This window comes from Rhea pennata, chromosome 1 (assembly GCF_028389875.1).
Source record: "Rhea pennata isolate bPtePen1 chromosome 1, bPtePen1.pri, whole genome shotgun sequence".
Lineage (NCBI taxonomy): Eukaryota > Metazoa > Chordata > Aves > Rheiformes > Rheidae > Rhea > Rhea pennata.
The window spans coordinates 62,445,305-62,465,925 of NC_084663.1; the positions used below are offsets into that span (position 1 = coordinate 62,445,305).

General features: G+C 50.7%; 1 protein-coding gene across 4 annotated transcripts in view; it reads left to right on the forward strand.

Moving 5' to 3' along the window:
• Nucleotides 1-3,944: 3,944 nt before the first annotated feature.
• The window catches only part of HIPK2 (homeodomain interacting protein kinase 2), a 134,423-nt gene continuing 117,746 nt past the window's right edge, over nt 3,945-20,621 (forward strand). For all 4 annotated transcript variants that reach the window (XM_062589596.1, XM_062589614.1, XM_062589604.1 and 1 more), the window contains exon 1: nt 3,945-4,185. In XM_062589596.1, the coding sequence (XP_062445580.1) occupies nt 4,167-4,185 (19 nt within the window). In that variant the 5' untranslated portion in view covers nt 3,945-4,166. The remainder of the gene's footprint in view (nt 4,186-20,621) is intronic.

Here is a 20,621-nt window from a genome sequence, read left to right on the forward strand (position 1 = left end):
CATAACAGGACACATCACAATGTCCTTCTCCAGCACCAGCTACCCACCTTCTCCTGCAGAAAGTGACCAAAGGAGAAGAAATAGTCAGTTAGGAGCAGAAAGTCTCTGTGGACTGAAAATTTTAGCGACGTGTCCTGTCTGTCTCTGGTTTTGGAGAGCAGGCAACAATTTCTTGCACAGGTGGCCTTGTCTCAGGGGCTGCTGAGGCCACAGCACCCACGCCTGCATCCCAGTGGGCATGTTCACACTGTGTGTTTGGCCCTGGCTGGTTCAGGGGCTTTGCCCAGCAGCCTTGACACACTCTGTGGCTGCACTAGAGCCGGGCATGGTCACCTCTACAGCCCAGGGGGCTGTGCTGCCCAACTGCCTAGGGGATTTGGGGGTGCACTGCAGGAACAAGTGTACCTCCACCACTCCAGTGTGATGGAGAAACAAACCATCCAGCTGGACATAGGTCTCTGCTGAAAGGGGGCAACCACATTCTGCTGCTAGTTGCAGAGTTTTCTGCACAACTCAACCCTCATGTCAATGTCGGGGAGCTAAATCCGCCCGGGGAAGCTGCCTGCCTTCCAACATCCACCCCATGGCAGGGTTTCCTGACACCATCTGGGGCCATAGGGACACTGGCAGACAGCCAGGAGGTTCCCGCATTTGCACAGTCTGACTGAGGTGGAGTGTGGGTGGCTGGGGCAAATGACCTCGGGTGGCTGCTCACCAAATAAGGTGGTAGGGTGCGAGCTGGGCCATATCCTGAGTGCATCCCTGCCTGTGCAGAGCGGTGGGAGGATGCAGCCTCAAACCACCCACCTCAAGTACCTTCCAGAGGAGACATTCCCGCAGGGCCCCAACATGAGCCGAGGGGGAAGCCCGTGCCCAGGATGATGAACCTTCGCTCCTTCTGTGTGCCCACATGCTGTGAGTTTTAAGAGCTGATCTGGGCTAAGGTCAGAACCTGTTGGGACTGGTTTTTGTTTACCCACATGACCTCATTTTGCAGCAACATTTAAAAATATGTGAGACTAGAACAGTCCTAGCCAGTGAAAATAGCTTTGCTGACTTTCCTGTCACTGTACCCATTATCAGCAAATGAGGATCAGTGATACCTGTGGCATTACCAAGCCTGAAAGGCAGTCAGGAATTGTTGTCCTGGGCCAGCCATGAGCTCCATCAAGTTCAGCACCTTGCCTCTAAAAGAGGTAAAATAAGCTGTGCTTTGAATCCAGGCATTTTTAGTAGGTACGTATTGTAGGTACATCATGCACAGGCCTCTTGGTCTGGCTGTTCCAGCGTCCCTCTCCACCACGCTCTACTCGACCGCGGAGAGCGGCAGCACTAGCTCCGTGCTTGGGCAGCGTGGTGAGCACTCTGAAATGCCCTTTGCCAGCTTCTTGGGGAGGCAAGGACAGGGTTTGGTTTATTTTTTGTTTTAATCTCCTGAATCATGCTGACTTATATGGGAGTGGAGTTAACTGAGGAGCAATGGCTGCAGAATAGCTCCAAGTGAAATGGAGAGGGGGAGAGGAAAGACAGAGGAAACTGTCAGTGCTGCCGTCAGGTGGTGGATGCTGTTACCACTGTCCCCATTTTACAGCTGAGGAAAGTGGGGCTGACGTGGCTAGCTCGAAGTCACGCTGCAGTAAGATACAGTGCTGGGGAAAGAGGCCAATCTCTTTAATCTCTTGCTCCTTCGCATCTGATCCTGTCCTCTTCTCCAATGTCATCCACCTCTTCTCCAAGGCTTTGAAATGGCTTCGCACAGCTGCTGCTCTGAGGGCAAGGAGAAAGGCCTGGATCACAAGCATCAATAGCCTTGAAAAGCAGATAATGTCCTCAGTCATAAAAGAAGAGAGAAGAGCAGAATTACAATGACCAGAAACACGCCTCAGGAAAACGTGAGGTTATCATCTTAGAGCTGAACCCTGATGGTACCTCTGCACAGCTAAATAAGCGGAGCAAGAAGCAAGTTTGAATACTGTGTCTGCTGTTGTGTACACCAGTTGATCCCTGGCTCAGGCTTGCACTTCTCCAGTGGTCCAGCTGGATAAAGCTCCATTTCTTTTCAAGACAACTGGGTACAATCTGGTGTCATTCAGTCTGGGAATCATTCTCAAAAGAAAGAATGGATGAGGCCACAACAGGTTTTGCTCCCTCTGCTGTACACAGTGCTCCAGTGCTGTCCCAGCAGACTTTGCACCCTCAGACACCTCCACCTGCCCTGTCTGCTGTTCTCCAGCACATTTAAGTTTTGTGTTGTAAACATATCGCTTGCAGCCCTCGTGGTATTTTAGGCACTTTTTACTGGGGAAAAAATATGCAAATGCTAAAGCTGTCTTGCAAACAATGGGGCCCGGGATCATATCCTCTGCTGCGTGAACATGGCCATCCTGCTCCAGCCGCCGATCTGCAAGGATTGCTCCCTGGCCCTTTTTTCTTTCCTAGCGCAGGCATATCCTGAGCACCCCAAGCCTAGGGGACAGGCTGTCAGGAGAGCATGACTCTCACTGCAATCACTAAATAAAAGTTGGCTGCCTCTTCCTCCTTAAGACATCTCAATAGGAGCAGCTGGGTGTCGAGCCCTGCTGGAAGCTAATCCTACGGTGGGAGAGATGTGGGCTGGCACCAGCAGCAATGAGAGGCAACATTTTTAGGACTAGCTTTAATAGCAGGTGCTAAGAGAGTACGTCTTCACTGGTCTGGTCCCAGACTGCGTGTCGGTAAGGAGCTCCAGGCGGGCAGATGCAGGCGGGAGTTATTGCAGGATCACAGCCCGAGGTTTTGTTTCCACCTTTGCCAGAGGCTTTGCTGCTGTGTGTCTTGTGAGCGTCTTCTTGCCTGTGTAATGGGCACCTGGTGACTTACCTTCCTTTGTAAAACCACTTTGAAGCAAAAGAGGCTCTGGATAATGTGGCTTTACCTACAGCTTTCCTGAATGCACTGACAAAAATGATGCTGGTCGTGTTCATGTTCCTTCCAGCAATAGCTGAACGAAAGAGACAGAGCTTTTAAAATAAAATTTGGGGGGGGGGAATAGTAGCTGTCAATCTCAATAAGCAGGCACTTCTTTGATGTGGTTATGTTTAACCAAAAAAAAAAAAAAAGAAACCCAAACCCTAAAAGCAACATCATATGTTTATTTTAAATGCATCCTCTAAATATTTACACTGCAAACAAGCTAAATGGAAAAAAAAAAGGAAAAATTGGAACTTTTGTCAGTGAACCAGATTGTGAAATGCCTTGAGGGAATAGAAGATTTATTTGGGGAGAGGGGGAGAGGTAGGAATTTTCCATGCTATTGTAAAACATGAGCTCAAATTATATGATCCCCACAGCCAGTGAATTGCAAAGCTTCAATCAGCTGCCTTTTTATTTTTTTCCTCCTCTCTTTTCTATAAAGGGGGGGGGGGGGGGGAGAGACAGAAGTGTTTCACCAACTTCTGTTGACTGTTCCTTTTTTCTCCTGATTGAAATGTGTTGTTAAACAAGATCCCACATAATCTCAGCAGAGGGTTTCTCTCGCTCGCTCCCTCTCCTTCTGGGAAGCCGCGATCAGTGCCATCGGCGCTTGATTATTTGCAAACTCCCTTCGCCTTTTTTTTTTTTTTTTTTTTTTGCCTTTTTTTCTTCCTCTCCGTCTCCGTCTCTCCCTCTCCCTCCGTCTCTCTCTCTCTCTCTCTCCCTTTCTGTCGCCCCAGTGCAACTTTTGCAGGGAGCCCCGGCGCACGCAGCCATGCCGCGCTGAGCGCGGGGGCACGGCGCCAGCCCCCCTCCCTCCCTCCCTCCCTCCCTCCCTCCTTCCCTCCCTCCCTCTCTCCCTCCCTCCCTCCCCAGCGCCGCCGTCCCGAGCCGGGGGGGCCCCGCCGCCCGCCGCCCCTGCCCGGCCCCGCGCCTCGCCCCGGCCCCGGCGCGGCCCGGCCCGGCCCGGCGCGGCGCCGCCGCCCCCCGCCCGCTCGCCCGCCCGCCCCGGCCGCGTCGGAGGGCCGGCAGCGGGGCTGGATGTGCCCGGCTCCCCCCGCGCTGAGGCGGGCAGCGATGCAGAAGGCAGGCGGCAGCTTCGCCTCCGCCGAGAGACACCCGCTCAAGATGGCAGATGTGTGCTGAGTTTGGGGGGCTGCGATCTCGCGTCGTTCGTGGCGGCGTTGCCATGAATAACAGGCGTCCTTGCACCGATGGCCCCCATGTACGAAGGTAAGGCTGCCCCCCGCCCGGCCCGGCTCGGCCCGGCCCGGCCCGGCCCCGGCGCCGCGGAGCCGGCGCCGCTCGCCCCCCGCCGCTGCCCGCCGCCCCGGGGTGCCTCCCCGCCCGCCGCCGCCGCCGCATCGGCGGCTGCCGGCGCCCCCCGGCCGCCCGCCGCCGCCGCCGGAGCGGGGGGGAGAGCGGGGACGGGGACGGGGACGTGCCGCTCTGCTCGGCGCGCCGCTCCCCCGGCGCGGCCCGGGCCCCGGGGGGCTCCTCGGGCCCCCTTGCGCGGGGAGCGGGGGGATGCGCGGGGGGGGGGGGGGGCGAAGTCCGTGGCGGTGCCGAGCAGAACAATGAGGTGGACGGAGCTGGTGTGTGCGTGCGGCTCGGCGCAGTTTTAATTCCCAGCACTGACCGCCCGGTGCCTTTTTTTCGCGTATTTTCTGAGAGTTATCCCTTTCTGGGGGTTTGCCGATCGGCTACACATATTTTCCGGGGTGAGGAAATACTAGTGGGTAGAGGCAGAGGCGCCGGGGAGGGGGACGGGGGCTGCGGGCACCAGCCTGTCAGCTCTTTCAGTTTCTCGTTGAATCGAGCCCTGCGTTGCGGTGAAAAGCCAAAGTACCCTAACTTAGTTTTTTTCGGGTTGAAAATAGAGGGGGATGGATACGGGCATATCTCGGGTGACTGGTAAAAAAAAAATAAATCTGGCTTAATTTAAATCACCTAGCGATGTATTTATTCTCTTTCGTCACCCCTTCTGGTTTGGAATTGATTATAGAGCATTACATAAACTAGAGGGAAATCCATCCAGCTTTATTTTATTTTGCCCAGAAATGTTTTTGCTCCGATCGATTTATAGCGGTGGGAGATTTTAATGTCTGGGAGAGGAAAGGCATAGGGGAAGCAATACTTTTATGTGTATGGCGAGGCTGATAAAACTTATCTGCGGAGAAAATCTAGCAGTGCGCTAAATGAACGCGCTTTCCAGATGGTATAAAGTTACCGAGCCGGCTGGGTTATTTCTGGGTAGCCGCGGAGATCGGGAGGCTGCCGAGTTTGCACCCCGAAAGAAACAAAGAGGATTGTTTTTCGGCGGCGCAGGGAGGCCGGAGCCCAGCCCTCCCCCGCCGCCCGCGGCGGTGCGGGGCGGCCGCGCCGCCGGAGGGCGCGGAGGGGCCGCGGCGCGGGGCGCTGCGCGGCGGCGGCGGCCCCGGGGTGCGGGTCGGGGCCGGCGGCGGTGGCGGCGCCCTCTGCCGGCCGCGCCGCCGCGCAGCGCCCCGCGCAGCGCAGCGCCCCGCGCCGCGGCCCCTCCGCACCTGCGCGGGCGGCCTGCGCGGCGCGCAAGGCCTGCGCCGGCTTCGCCGCGCCGGCTGCTGCGCCTGGCCGGAGCCGATCGCCTCGGATCGCGGCAGCGATTCGCGCAAGTCGGGGCTGGATCCGCCGCGGAGATCTGCTCCCTGCAGCGTTTCGCCCGCTCCTCCGGAGCGGGAATAACAACCGGGGCCTGCGGTCGGAGCTGGTGGCTCCTCGCCGACACGGCTGCGCTGCCCTCGGTGTGCGCAGCGCTCCCACACCTGGGCGAGCAGAGGGGCTCACCCCGGAGCTGGAGCCCTCCTGGAGGTGAGGGGAAACCGGACCAGACGGTGGTGGCACACGGAAGCGTCTGCTGGAAGTTTAGCAGTTTCTTGCAGCATCCAGACTTCAGCTGTGCCCTTGCTTTTGCTTGACTAGGAGAAGGCAGTGGACCACAAAAATGCCCCCCCAAAGCGACTGTAAGAGTAAACTCCGTGGAACACACGCAGAAAAGGCAGCAGGCTCTATGGCCACGCTCTGCAGCACGTGTCAAGCCTTAAAGTGGGTGAATGTCCCAAAAGCCCGGAGCCAATAAATAGCATAAAGGCTGCTTTAGACTGTTTTATCTGTTTTTGGTTGCAATAGGTCTGTCAGTTAGGTTGCCTTCAGAAAGCCTGGAGGGAGGTGGAGGACAGCTTAATGAATGTTATTCACCTCCTAGTTGCCACGAGAAGTCCTTAGTATTCCCTGAAATACTACAGTGCATCGATAAAAAGTTACTGCACGCAGGAGGCAGTTCCTCCTTAGAAGGAGCCAAGGACTGTGATCCTGCCTTACGAACGTAGTATTGCAAGTGCGAGGAGTTTGGGCTGTAGCCCTCCTCTGAAGCAGCAGGTACATTTAGGCCGCTAAGAGCTCACGTGTTGGGTTAGTGCTGCGGCAGGCAGCAATTTTTGTATTCTCACTGTTGCACCGGCATTGCACAAGGCCGGGTGATCTCTTGTGGCACATCCACATACACCCACCCACCACTACCATCACCACCACCGCCACTAAACCGTATCTCTCCCAACCATACCGATTTCAGAACGTAGCCTGTTTTGCAGAAAATACACCCTGGAAGCAAATGTGACACCTTGGAGGCCTTATAAAATGATTCTAGTAGAAGTTTAAGTGAGTGGTAACGTAGAGCACATGCACCAAGTCGTGCGCGGTTCTGAATATTTAGTGTGTGCGAGAAGCAGGCAGCTGGCTCAAGTACCGGTTCTGGGAAGTAGAACGATGCCTCACCTGTTATTAATAGGCGAGGCATGGCAAATAAATAAATATCTAGTGTGAAATCCCCCCCCCGCCTTCCCCTGTGTATATGGAGAATTTTACCAGTCATTTTAAAGAATTCAGAATTTTCACTGTCAATATTCTCCTCTACCGTTTTTTTCTCATTCCTTTTCCCTAAGTGTTTCAGAGCTGAGTGGTAAAATGAAGGACATAAAAACTACCGAGTAAAATAAAACAGAAATAACACCGCTGCGCAGTATTTGACCTGGATTTTAGTTTTAGTTGTGAGCCAAAAAAGGAAATGCGCTGGGCTCCGAAGCAGGCCTCGTCAGGTGTAATTCTGCGTGGTCTCCGCTCGGGTGGTCGGGCGAACTAACCCCAGCTGCCCGCCCGAGCGCTCAGCGCGTGGCTCCTCCGGGGGCGGCCGTACTGGCTTCGGGAGAAGCCGAGTGCCCGAGGCAGGTGAGGAGCTGGTTCTTTGGGCTCTCCTCTAAGCGAGGCTGCCCGTGCTGCGCCAAGTCATCGTCTGGGCTGTTGCGCGACGGCTCCCGCTGCGCGGGGGACGCACCCGTGGCCTGTGGGCCGGTTGAGACCCACTGAAGGCCTCTTGTAGGAGGGTTTACCGCTTGTCTTCGCAGGCGTGTGAACCGTGGGTAGCCTCCTGCGGTAGGCGGATGTCTCCAGCGGTTTCCTGGGTGGCTCATGGCTGGCATCCTTCAAAACCGGGTGTTCGAGCGGGGTTTATATGCTTTAGCCGTTATTTTCTCAACGCTGATTACCTCTGTTTTGGTTTTGTTCCCCTGTGCTTTGCTTATTACTTATTCCTGACAACTTTGTTGCAACTCGCCGCGTATTTTTAGCAACAGCGTCAGTCGTTTTATATGTGGGTGGCTTATGGAATTAATATCTGCAATATTTGTAAAGCACACCTCGCCACCGGTGCCGCTGCCGGGGCTGCGTGCGGGCAGCGAGCCGCTGGCGGGCCGTTCCTCCTCGCGCCGGGCACGCAGGGCTCGAGGGGACGGGGGGTGCCTGAAACCCTGCCGCGGGGTGCAGATCCCCCTGCAACGGGCAAAGCTGCGCCGCGACTGAGCGGCTCATGAAATCTCCTTAAAGCGCAGAAAACTTTCTCATCAGGGAGGCGGCACCGGTGACACCGAGTAAAGGTCTTTGCCCCAAAGTTTGTGCTCTGAGATGATAACTGGAAGGCGTTTCCTGTTTATGAAGTAATAACCATAACTGAAGCTAAATCAATGCTGGGACCAAAAGTGTAAGTTTTTATTAGCTCAGGATATGGCTATAGCCAAGATAACAGGAAGCCCCCTCCAGTTATAATTATTGTTCTTATCGTGCCACAATGTCTAGCGATTGAATGTTTTTTAGACATACTGGGTGAAAAATGCCGTTTTACTTTCGGGAGCGGAAACGGCACTGTTGAGCCCAGGGGCTGGGGCAAGAAGACAAACAACATGCTTGGATGGAGAGAGGGAATCACAGTTACTAGCCACGGAATCGAACCCTTGGACTCAGCCCAGCATGTGCTTCCCCATGGCTCTGCCAGGTGTGGAAAACCCTGCCAGCTCTGGCCAGACACCTCAGCTGGTCTGCACAGAGCAAAGGCCTTGCCTCAGCACTTGTGGGGTTGGGACCACACGTGAAAAATCTTAACTGGCTGGCAGGAGAAGGCCTGAAGAGCTTGAAAGAGTCGTTTTCATTCCCTGTGCCTCAGTTTCCCCATTTCGCAAGTGGTTGCTCTCTACTGCCCTCTTTCATGCGGTGCTTTGAGACCCCCCCCAAAGAGGAGCAGACTGTCTAAGAGCTGGCAGTGCATCCTGGTCGGTGCAGGTATGCTCCAGGCTGGGGACAGCCCACAGCCCTCCTCAAAGCCTGGGAAGCCAAATCATGGAAGGCATCAGGCGAGAGCCCCGAGAAGGGCGTTCATGGTATCCCCATCCCTGCGTCCGTACAAGAGTGACACGGGGTGTTTTGAGAGTTCCACCCTTTCCCTCTCTGATCCCAATTTAGGAAGGTATTTTAAGGTCTATGCCTAAATTTAAGCTTGCGGGCAGTCCTGCTGACTTCATTAAAATTGTTTATGTCTTTAAAGCTCTGCACATGCTTAACTACCTTTCTGACTCATGGCCTCTATAGCTTAATCAGTCCATTTATACAAGCGAGGCTGTTTCCTCACCCTTACTAGGAAATCTCTGCCCTCTGAGTGTGAAATACTATTTATATGCCTTTTTTCCTACTGTTGGAAGGTTAACTAGTGGATAAAAAGAAGTAAGAATTAAGCGCTATTAGAAAAAATGTCTCTCTTTTCACCTATACACATACCCTAGTGCAGACCTAGGTGTTTAACATGAGGCCTCCTCTTTCGAAACTCTTCCCCCTGGCTAGCAGTACAGAGTTCAGCTTTTGTTGCAGAAGTGAACCCAGGTGATAATTTCACTCCAGACTGGGCATTTAGAAATTTGTATATTTGTACTGTGGGGAAAATAAGGCATACTATTACATCCACCTGTTTACAACAGAGAGAGCACGTCTGAGTCGACCAGACCATGAAGCGAGCTCATCCTTCTAGATGGCACAAGTGCATGTATTTTGGGGCCACTCTTGAATTCAGGGAGCTTTCTGAGTTGAGTAACTGGTATATGAGAATTTATTCTTCTAAGACTTCCTGGGGCAAGTGAGCAGAGAAAGCCGAGCCTTCCTCAGGTGTTGCTACATCACAAAATACCTTGGAGAGGCAAAAGTCAGAGCTAAAAGAATTAAAAAGCCATGCCATTGGTGTTTATTTATTGAATGGAAGTAATAATAATCTGTGTAATACCGTGTGTTTGTACAGTGCAGTATATGCTCAAAGTGCTGTATAAAGAGTAGCTGTCTAATGCCACTGCATTTCAGGCCGCTGACAGAAAGCCAGAGAATTGGGCCTTTTGCTTGTTGGCGGCGGGGGCACAGAGTGGCCCGCAGGAGAGCAGCGTGCTCAGATGCAAGCCCTGCGCACTGCTCCCAGGCTGGGTTCTGGTTTCACTGAAGCGTGGTGCAGGCCAGCAGTGGCCCCAGTGGAAGCCAAGGAGCTGCGCAGGGGGATGCTTCGCGCCTGTGCGTTCAGCGCTAGCACATCTTGTCTGCGTTTGGAAGAGAGACGGAGAGTTTTAGGCTGGGTGGAGAATGACATAATTTGCTTCCCTGTTTTTCTTCAGCAGTTCCTGCTGAATGGGACATATGCTTGTACAAGTTGAAGCTCATTCTTCATTCGTGCCTTGTTCTCTGTCCTGCTCACCTTCCAGTGCCTGTACTGACAACTGTCTCTGGAAGGGTGAAGTGAGAAGAATCAGTAAGGTTCCTACTATGAAAAGTGGGAAAGGTCACCCTGCAAGGCAATATATTTGTCAGAGATACTTGGGAAACTCAGAAGGACAGCAGTGTTCCTTGTTTGTTATAACCTTTAAACCTTAAAGGCATTCGCAAGACCTGGAACAACAGTCTTCCACTGAGGTGACCTGCAGGCTAATGTCTCCTTCAGTTCAAAGGCTGACAGCTTATCTCACTCTGTGGGCTATGCTGAAAGGTCAGAGACAAACCAAAATTATTGAAATCATAGAAAATGGGCCTAGGAAAGACTTTGAAGTTCTTCCCACGGCTTCAAAGCAGAGTGTGTTATACCAAACATATGCTTGTCCAGGATGTTCCCTAACCTGCTCGTCCAATCTATCGCCCATGGATGGAGGTTCCACAGCCTGCCCAGGCTATCATCACTGTGTTTCGCTGTCTTGTCATTAAAAAGATTGTTTTTTTTTTTTTTAATCCTATATCTTGTCTTCTACAGTTCTGAGAATTCTTCCTCTCCTCTGCATTCCCTTCAGCTAGTTCACATCTCTCTGAGTGACAGTGCTGGAGCACGGTACTTCAGCAGAGGTCTTACGCAGCCAAGCAGAGCAGAAGTATTGCTCCATGTGTCTTGTAGACAGTGTTCCTGTTTGGTTTGCTTTTTCCACCACAACATTGATCATCTGTGATGAGCCTGTGATGTGCTGTAGCTCCCGGGTCCTATCCTGGGGTCTGATGCCTGGTGAGCCCTTTTTCATGCTGTGTATGGGGAGCTAGTCTTTCCTACATAAGCGTGTGATTTTGTATTTGTCCTGTTTGAATTTCATCCTACTACTTTTGATTTGTCAGGATCATTTTGAACTCTAATCTAATTCCCCTGACTTTGCAGTCCCCACCTGCTTGGTGTCACCTGCCAATTTAAAAAAGTACTGCCTGTTTCTTCACCAAGATCAGCTTTGTTTTCCACTCTGAAGTTCCAAATTAGAAGTATAGAAAAAAGAGAAATTGTTTCATGAAAAATAGGAACAGCACCTTGCCCCCAAAGGAGAAAAGAAATTGAATGAAAACCACACAACACTTGGCATTTTTCTCATACCTCCTATTTTTTACCATTCTTTGGTGCTTTTTGAGTATTACTAATAACAGTTACATTTATTACAGTAGCACTAGGGCTGATGAAAAGCAGGTTCTTACTGCACTAGCATGGCGCTGACATGATTGTTCCCACCCTGAGGAATTTGCATTTTGTGGAGATGCAGACACAGGAGAGTGGATAGTACAAACCGAATGGGCTCTGTGGAGGGAGGAAATTGCAATGTACAGGTTTTTTAAACCTTTTTTGACAGAGGTTCATTTGGGGAAGGGAAGGATTAGTTTAAGGGAGAGAAAATGTGAGGAAATATGTGTCAGGAACAAGGCAGAAGAGGGTGACAGAGACAGACGTGGAGGAGAGATGAGGGCAAGTGTCTGGGACAGGAGACAGGGAGATGATACCCAAAAGCAGAGGGCCTGAGGCCGGCACAGCTAAGGCTGGCAGACAAAGCTGAGCGAAGTGCTGAAGTCTCCTGCTTGGATTGTTTCTGCAGCTGCCCTTGCTGGCTTCAGTGTTTCCCTGGTTTTCCCCTGCAGTTGTGTCCAACATCTTAGGAAGGCAGGCGAGGATGGGAAGTACCACCTAGACTCGAACACTTACAGACAGGAAAGGGAGTTTGCCTAGGGATTCCCTGGCTGGAGCTGAGACTGGGGGCAAAAATGATGCTGCAGTGTTCCTGTAAGATCCCTGATGGTGCTCTCCACGCTCAGGAAATTCTGATCTGGCAGGCTTTAGCTGAAAATATCAGTATTTCCCATTGATCTGAGAGTCTTGTGGTTTCCTCCCTCATTGCCATTGCCCTTTCCACGATGAAGGCAGCTACACTGGAAGAATTTGATCTGCCAGCCTCGCTCCTCCTCCCCGGCAGACCCGACACGCTGCATTTTCCCGCATGCCGAGGATGCACACGTGGCTGCTGCCCCGCTCCTGGAGTCAGTCCAGGGCATGGGAGCAGGTACGAGTGCAGAGCTGGCGGCAGCAGCCGTGCCCACGTGTGAGCAGCCGTGCATGGTGCTGCGTGCAACGTGTCTGGCCCGAAGGCTGGGTGGCTTCTGATTGCGTGGGGCTCCATCAGGCTCCTCTCTCTGATAGCTAGTCAGCTGTGTCAATGTGTTTGGCAGCGAGTCTGTAAAATTAGTTTTTTTTCTCTTGGGTGAAGAGACCAAGAAAAGCTCTTTTTTGCTTACAGTTTGGGGCTAGGGTGTTTATTTGCTACTGGATGTGATCCAGTGGGTTCAGTGCATGTCTGTTTATTTTTGGTTGAAGCCATGACTTTTTTTCCTAGTAAAGTTCATAAAGGCACGCAGGGTGGCGGTTAGCCAGCAAGTTCCCTAACTGTTAGCTGCGTTGCTGGGAAGGGATGTTACGCTAACACTTTTGGAGGGAATTTTAGAGCAGACCATGGAGTGGGTTGATGGAGATTTGGACTGTCCCAGCAAGACTTAGAAAATACCCAACCCCAGAAAGCTTGCAGAACATTTCAGAGAAAGTTCATTTTTTTCAGGAAGCTCCTATGGTTTTCAGGGCTTATTTTTCCATGCAGGCAAAATTTTAAAGTATTTTTTTTCTAATTTGAAAACCCGGCTTCCGTTCCGCCTTTTGTCTGCGGCAGGGCTGACGCCGTGGACGTGTTTGGTTTTTTCCCTTCGACGCGTGTCGCTCCTGGGTTGCTTCCCGCTCTGTGGCTGTCTGTTGGTGGGCTTTGCCCTCTGCCGTCGCCGCGGACCTTCCTTCCTGCGCAGGGCATCCGTAAACCTCTCGTCGGGACATCATAGGTGTTTCCGTAGCAACAGATTATGATACCAGAACGGAGGATAAAATCAAACAGGAGGAGGAAGAGATAAATTACGGGGTTTGTGTGCGTGCGTCCGAGGGCTTGATTATATTCCTGCCTCTATTCCAAGGATGTTGCCTGCCTGGTTTCTTCTCTGTTTATCTTACACGCCTTTTAAAGGTTAGGCAAAAGCTAAGGGAAAAAAACCAAGATCTAGAGGTCAGAATAAAACGGGCACACATTTTGATCATCTCTGCGCAAACCTACTAGACCGAGATTTGTTTTTTATCTTGGTGGTAGCTCTCCTGCCTCTCCCGAGAGTAGTCTAGTCTGGGAAAAAAACTTGGAAGCACGATAATCCCCTGGAGCAGCTTCGCTTTTTCTTTTAATTATGCATTATTGGTATCTAGTAACTGCTGAGATCCCAAGTCAAACGTCTCCATGCTGCAAGCTTTCCAGACGGTGGACGGACACAGCCCGGCACGGCCCCAGGGAGTCGCTCTCTGTAGCTGGGAAGGGATGCAACAGGTGACCACCTAAGCCCCGTCTGGGAGTGGGAGAGCGGGAAGAAGCAACCAAAGGACGAATGTTACAGTCTCTGTGCTGTTTGTGGGAGAAAGGATGTCTGTTTGCTTATTAAAGCATGAGGCTGGAGGTGGAGAACATGCAGCTAAATGCATAGGGCTTTATTTTGTTTTCCTGGGCAGCATTTAGTGTTGATGAATTCCAGATAGTTGGGCAAGGAATTTCTATTTTCAGCAGGCCCTGTTTTGCCTCTAAATACTGCTGATCTCTAGCTGTTGTTGCAGCTTTCCTATTTAGATGGTTGTCTTTCAAAGTTGAAGGCAAATTTCTGCGAAAACCCTTTAGATATCCTCATGACTCTTGGTATGTGAAATCTTTCATCTTCCTCATGTGGTAAGATTTCTGGGGAGGTAAATCATCATTGCTAGCCTGTTAAAATATCCAGCCTGGAGATAACACGGCAAATCTCACGTGATGCTCTTGAGCATCCTAACAGTGACATAAAGTTTTGCTCCCACACCTAGGCACTCCAGCGCCACAGGGGGAAATGAAGGCTGCAGGTCAAGGCATGGCTGCCTCTGCTTTGCAGCCGTCGGTGTTGCTGTCTCTCGGCTAAACAGGATCACTCTGAAATAGAAAGAATTTTCTTTTTCCAACATCCCACAAGCCTATTAAAGGGATCATTTAGTTAACTACCAGTGGAAAAATATTAGTAATATGTAGCAGATGATAGTCAGCTTTTGCAGTGTGGAGGGGCAGGGGAGTGCATAATCTGGCTGTGTCTGTTAGGGCAGTGAGGTGCCTTGCTGCAGGGCATGCCCTGGGTCAGCAGCAGCGCGGTGTTGGGATTAGGTGATTCCCAGCCTTAAGCTCACAGCATGTAAGTGCACAGTAGCTTTCTGTCTTTGAGCAGGGTGCTAGCCTCTCACGGACTTTGTGGCCACATTGAATGAAGAGTTTTTGGTCCAACTTAGTGCAGTGAAGGTGGAGAGAAAGGCAAGTAGCAGGAATTGTACAGATGTCTCAAATGCTGTGTAGTCAGGAGTTAAAGATGTTCAGAACATACGTGAGCACAGAGCATCTCAGTAGGAATTAATAGTTAGGTCACCTTCACAGGAGCATACTGGAAGCCAGTACAGACCACAGAGGACTTGTGTAGTGCACTTCCCATGTGCAACTTAACTTAATAACAGGCTGCAGCACTTTACACTAGCCCTAGTTTGTGGGCAGACTAACAGCGTTGTGCTGTACACAGTGCTCTTCCCCAGGCAAGTCCCAGGGTGATGGGGAAATGGAAACTGGAACAAGGTCCTTTACAGGAGGAGGAGAGATCATAACCTTTCTCTGAACCTGAGTGGCTACAGCCGGTTTGTGGGCACCTTGGAGAAACCTGAGACCTAATAAGTCCCCCAAGGCATATGCCTACAAAACAAGAGGAGATCACATTTAGTCATGAGTGAAATTGTACATTCCTTCATCTCCTCTAGCGCTTTCACGGGCTCCACCAGAAACCTGCATTCCCTTCAAACTCCCCCTCTGCATTGCGTCAACATCAGAGCATGTATGTATTTAACAGCTGGGCGGTAAGAAACATCTTGCACCCTCCTTTTAAAACAGCTGCATCACCTGACAAAGACCTGTGAAATCTGGACATGAGCATGTGTCATTGATTGGGACAGTACTTTTCTTGCAGTGTCATTTTCTCATTGATTACCAGTGAAAGTGCAGTTTCCAAATGCCCATGCTGTTTGAAAGCACGTGTGAGTTGGAAGGGAGAGCAGGCACTGTTACAGAGCTCTGTGTGTGAGTATGCAAGTGGGAGAATGTACATAGGTACGTACGTATGTTAAGTCCTTCCGTGTTTGTGGGCGTGTGTAGAAGCACGTACATGTTTCAGTGTGCCTGCATCACCTCTGTCTGCAGAAGGCCGTATGGGCCTGATTCGCCTTAGCAGTGTTACACCATTCTCTCAGCAAATTGCATTTATACCCAGACTCTTTTTCACTGCCAGAAATGAGGAAGAGAGATTTATTATAAATATAAATTAGGCCTTCTGTGAGTTTGTGAGCAGTCTCAGCCTGTACAGGAGGAAATATAAACAAGGTGAATGCAGAGTGTTTATGTGGAGAGATGCTGTGACAGCGTGTGTGTTGGCAGGAGAGCTGTCTGCAGTTCTGCGTAAGAGGTTGTGTAGCCTGTACGAGTGTGGTAGGCTGTAAATCACAGTATGTTCAGGAGGGGACACTGCCACTCTGCATGTAAAAGGCAGGGAGAGATTTTGAAGCAATGTCACTCTCAGGCTGAACAAAAGGGTTGCTAGAAATCCAAACGTAAAAAAAATAAAAATAAAAAAAAGAGTATCACCTAAAACATTTAGACTGAGAGTGATCCATAATGGACATCTACCAGCTCATCTCCATCCTGACCAGAACAGCTGCAGGCCTTTAATGCTTTATACGTCTCTCCTACTGCAGGGTTTTGGTGGCCTTGCTGGACCATTTCTCAAGTATCGCTACAGCTCTGCTGGTATGTCTCAGATCTGTCCTGCTGTAACCTCAGCTATTTCGGTCTTCACCTGGTCCTGTGATGTACCTGGTATCTGTATGCAAAGGCAGCATCTCTCAGGAAATCTGTATCTATTTAGATATGTGTACCATACCACTCACAAAGTATTTAGTGCAGGTAAGACCACCTCAGTAAAATAGCTGTATCTTTTTCAGTATCCCCACAGGTAGGCATCTGAGCTCCAGTTTTGTTCTTACTCAACTGTGAACTAGGCTGCGGACTGTAGAATTCCTTTCTTTTAGGGCTGGGATTGGCCTTTTAAGCATCCTGGTTTAAAAGTTCTTTTGTGTTCCTCCAAAATCATTGCTGTTTCCCAGAGGAACACTTGACTCATTATCAATCCCCGCATTTCCTCTCAGCCAGGAAGGATTGAAGGGGTTTCAGGAAGAGGATGCTTTACAAGGAGACGTCTGCTTTCCCTTGCTGTGCCCTGTCACAAACAGACATGGAGTCTCCTGCCAAAAAGTCTCTGCCTGAAAACAGTGAGAGGGAAGAAGGAGGCAGAATGTGAGCGAGTGGCAAGGTGGGACAGAGTCTCAGCAGGGGGAGTGCCTGGTACTTTTGATACCAGCAGCAGTAAGACACGTGTTTCTGACTGTACTGGGGGTAAGCCGGGAAACATGCTTATGTCATTTGGCATCGCTGAAACAAGTTGCAGGTCGTAGATTCTCATTTGGCTTTAATTATTTCTCCACAGCAGTCGTCAACAAATGGAAAGTTTCCCCAAATGTGTTGCAGCTGCAGTTGGTCCTTCTGTCTGTCTCTTTGTCACTGTAGGATTTGCTAAGTGATTTGGGCTTTTATTCCCCTTTTGTGTTTTGTGATCTTCCTTCATCTCCCCCGACCCCTTCCTCTTCCCCTCTCCCATCTCCACCCTAGCACAGCTTTCATGTTCAGTCACGCGTAGTTGAAGATTACCAGCCCACCTGAGATTTTCTTGGCTAAGGACATAGTGAGTCAGGTGTCGGGAACATGCTGACTTTCCGTGGGAATTGGACACTGAATTTTAGCAGTCCCAACTTGTAGGCCGATGGAGCGTGTGTCCCTGTGGACATGAGCCTTGCAGGCCTGTGGATGTGTGGGGATGTAAGAGCGCAGGCATATTTGCATAGGTAAAACACTCCATGGGTAACAGGAGATGCTTACTAAAAAGGCAGATATTGGGAGTTACTCAGCTAAACCAGGCAAAGGAAACAGGAGCCTCTCCTGGTGGTCACAGCCGTCTGTTTCATCTCCTGAGGGAGATGAAGGAGATGCACACAGGGCTCACCCCAACTCGGGATGTTTGTGTGGCTCGACTGTATGTGAGCCAACATGTGGCACAGGTTTCTGGGTGTAGGTGGCAACCCAGCAGCATGTGTGAGGGCTGTGAAATGCAACCCTGTGTCAAGGGCTGGGCTATACTTAAGCCCTATGTAAGCTCTAATTTGAAGACTTAAATGGACCTTGAGTGTCTGCCATCATGCGCTGACTGTCTGTGCTGGGCTGAATTTAACCTTTTGTGAGCCGGGAGAGCCTGTAAGAAGGGGAAGCTGAGTGGCAGTGGTGGAGGCAGCTAGATGTCTGCAAGGCAGGCCCGGGCAGACAGGGTGTCTTCTGCCTCGCCATAAGGGCCAGGAAACTCCAGTAGAACTTCTTTGGTGTCAGCAGAAGCATTTGATTTGGTCAGTTTTAAATGGTAAATGTGATTAATCATGGCCAGCTGATTTAACATCTGTGAGTTTCCCTGGCTGCCCAAAGAGGTCATTGCAGTCACAGGTCCATCCTGCCTTCGATCCAACTGGTCTAAATATATCTGCGCACATATGTGCGTTCCTGTAGCTCACTTCCTGATCAATCGCGCTCTGTCTCCCCAATCCAATCACTTCTCTCTGCTGGCAATGGACACAGCTTGTGGCTGGTAGCAAATAACACCCCCAGGGAACAGTCTTCTAGAGGCCGCTTGGCCATTGCAGCCAGCCTCAGTCAGGGGAGCCCTCTGCTTCCCTGTCGTGTCCAGCCCCACCTCCTCCCCAGCCTCTTTCATCGTGATCCCTTTCATGTGGCGCAAGTGCAGCCACTGCTCCTGACCCTGTTACTGGTGCCAGGGCCGGGGCGAGCTCCTTGGGGGAGATGCCACCAGGCTCTGCACGTTGCTGGTCTGGGGGAGCTGCATGGCTCCTGGGGAGTCGCCACAGATTGAGGCTCACAGTTTATTCCGTTCGCTACAACTGTGATCCTTGTTTATTTATTTGTGATACTTGTCACTTTCATTTAGGGTCGGATGCTTTCATTTATTTCTGAGGCCTATCACTGCCTAAAACACAGTTGGAGGCTTAGGAAAGCCACAGAAGGTGCTACGCTATGCCTAGGCTTGGAAGGGGGAGCTTAGCAAGGTCCAGACTTGCTTCTGCATAGCCTGTGAATATGGCCCCAAACTGTGGCACTGTGCCTGCTGTGTTGCTGGGAAATGCACACGTGTGCCTGTGTGCCCGTACAGATCACTGTCTGCCCATGTCCCAGGGTCCTGGGAGCATCCTATAGCATCCTGCTTCCCTTCCTACCCCTGTCGGGTCTGTGTGACTTTGTCCAGTGCGTTGGAGGAAGGATCACTGGTGTTTGTCAACCTTTACAAGAAAACAGATGGTTTCTAAATCAAAGCTAAGAGTATACCACATACTGGAGGCTAGAAAATAACTGTAAATACTGAGTCTCATTTACACAGATATGTTTGCTTCCAATCCTAAGGGCATTTTCCCTTCCTCTGCTTATATCTTAGTTTCAGAAACATGTAAATTTAGTTTGGATTTGTTTCTTCGAAACACCACAAAATGTGGCTCGGGCAGGTGGGTTAAGTTATATTTGGCACAGAGGGGATAAAGAGGACTCTGGATGCTCCAAGAGCTAGGAATCTATTGATACTTGTCATTTGTGTGCTATCAGAAGCAGACACTGAGGAGACTGGATACACCAGGAGAGCGGGAGTGACAGTTGCAGGCTCTTGACTTCTAGGTCTGCTGCACAGATCAGACCTCTCAGCTTTCTTCTGGCCCAACACTTGCGACCCCCCACACTGGGTCATGTTTCAGGGGTGAACCTACATATAGGGTCATCTGGTGGATAAATGTCCTGTCATGTGATGGGGGGCAGGCTGCGTGGCAAGGTTGCTGCAGGACTGGGAGGTGATGCTGGCCAGCCAGGCTCCTTTGAGCTGCCAGTTAGGTGTCTTTCACCTGCGCTGGCTCACTTGGAGGAAAAAAAGCAAAGAAGAGTTGGAGGCTCCTTCATGTAGGGACTGGCTGTCCGGTGATTCCCTCCGCTTGGACCCCCTGTTACTGTCTGCAAGGATGAGGGAGAAGGGAGAGTTTTGTGTCATCTTCTGCCTTTCAGCCAGAAGGAATCCAGTGTGCTTGTGATCACTGTGGCTGAGACTTCCTGCCATGCTCCCTTGCCATGCTGATGGGTTTCATGACACCACTTTTAGCACCTGAGGATGAGTGTGAAAAGATAGGAGCAGAAGGAGGTAGAGATGGTGGTGGTGTGAGTTAATACAAGACCCAGTGGGAAGCAACAGCAGGCAGTATTATTTCAGCAGTTTGAGCCAAAACTTTCTCTGTCTCTTTCTCATTAAATTACAACTAATGCAAGTAGCATTGTGAAGGAGGAGTTTGGGAACTGTTGTTCATCATCCAATCACTTGTAACGAATGTGCTGTTCAGTGCCATAGCCCATAGCCTAACTAAGAAGTAATTCGCTTGGTATTTGCAGGCATGACATGCATGCCATAAGAATTCCACTGTTAACATTATTCAAGCATTAGCTAGGGGATATGAAAATAAATGATGAGCTATTGTTTTTCATGATTAAGTCCAGGCTTTTTACTGTTCTGTCTTTTTCCCTTCTCCCATCTGTGGAAGGAGGGGCCTCTGCCTTCCTTTCACTTTCAGAGCATGTAGGTTTTGCCCTCACTCATCCCAAGTCCCCTGTCTTCCTTCCATACCTGCACAGTTTCACTTCTTGTTCTGCCCTTTTTCAGGAAGAAGGGGGATGGAGGGATCTATATTCGGAGGCTAATCAGGGCAGTTCTTCAAACTGCTGTAGAAAATCATTACAGCATCATGTGATATCAGAGATGACTTCAGCATGTTGTTATAGGTCTACAAAGCCCTTCTGCCCTCACCATCCCTTCAGGGGATTAAGCCCTGCTCTTCACTGTTGCACTGGCAAGCACAGAATTTGGGGGCAAGTCTGCAGTACCATGCTTTGAGGCAGTCTGTAAGCCCTAAATGACTCTTCAGTTATTAAAAAATGAGGGAAAGCTCTTGAGGTGGCTGTCAGAGTGGAAATGCAGTAGCAGAGCTGAGCAGCCCACACTGGGGACTGTTGGCAGTGGACAGTGCTTAAAAGGAACAGTCCACCAAGCAGCCGAGTGCAAGATACAGGAGCCATAATTGTGAGGACAATCCCTGTGCGCTCCAATGGACTTTACTGTAATTTTTGTGTAACTTCTCAAACATGAAGGAATTCATCATTACAAGGGAATGAGGTAGTTAAGTATTTTTTATAACTGCTTTTTACCAGGAGGCAACTGCAGAAGAA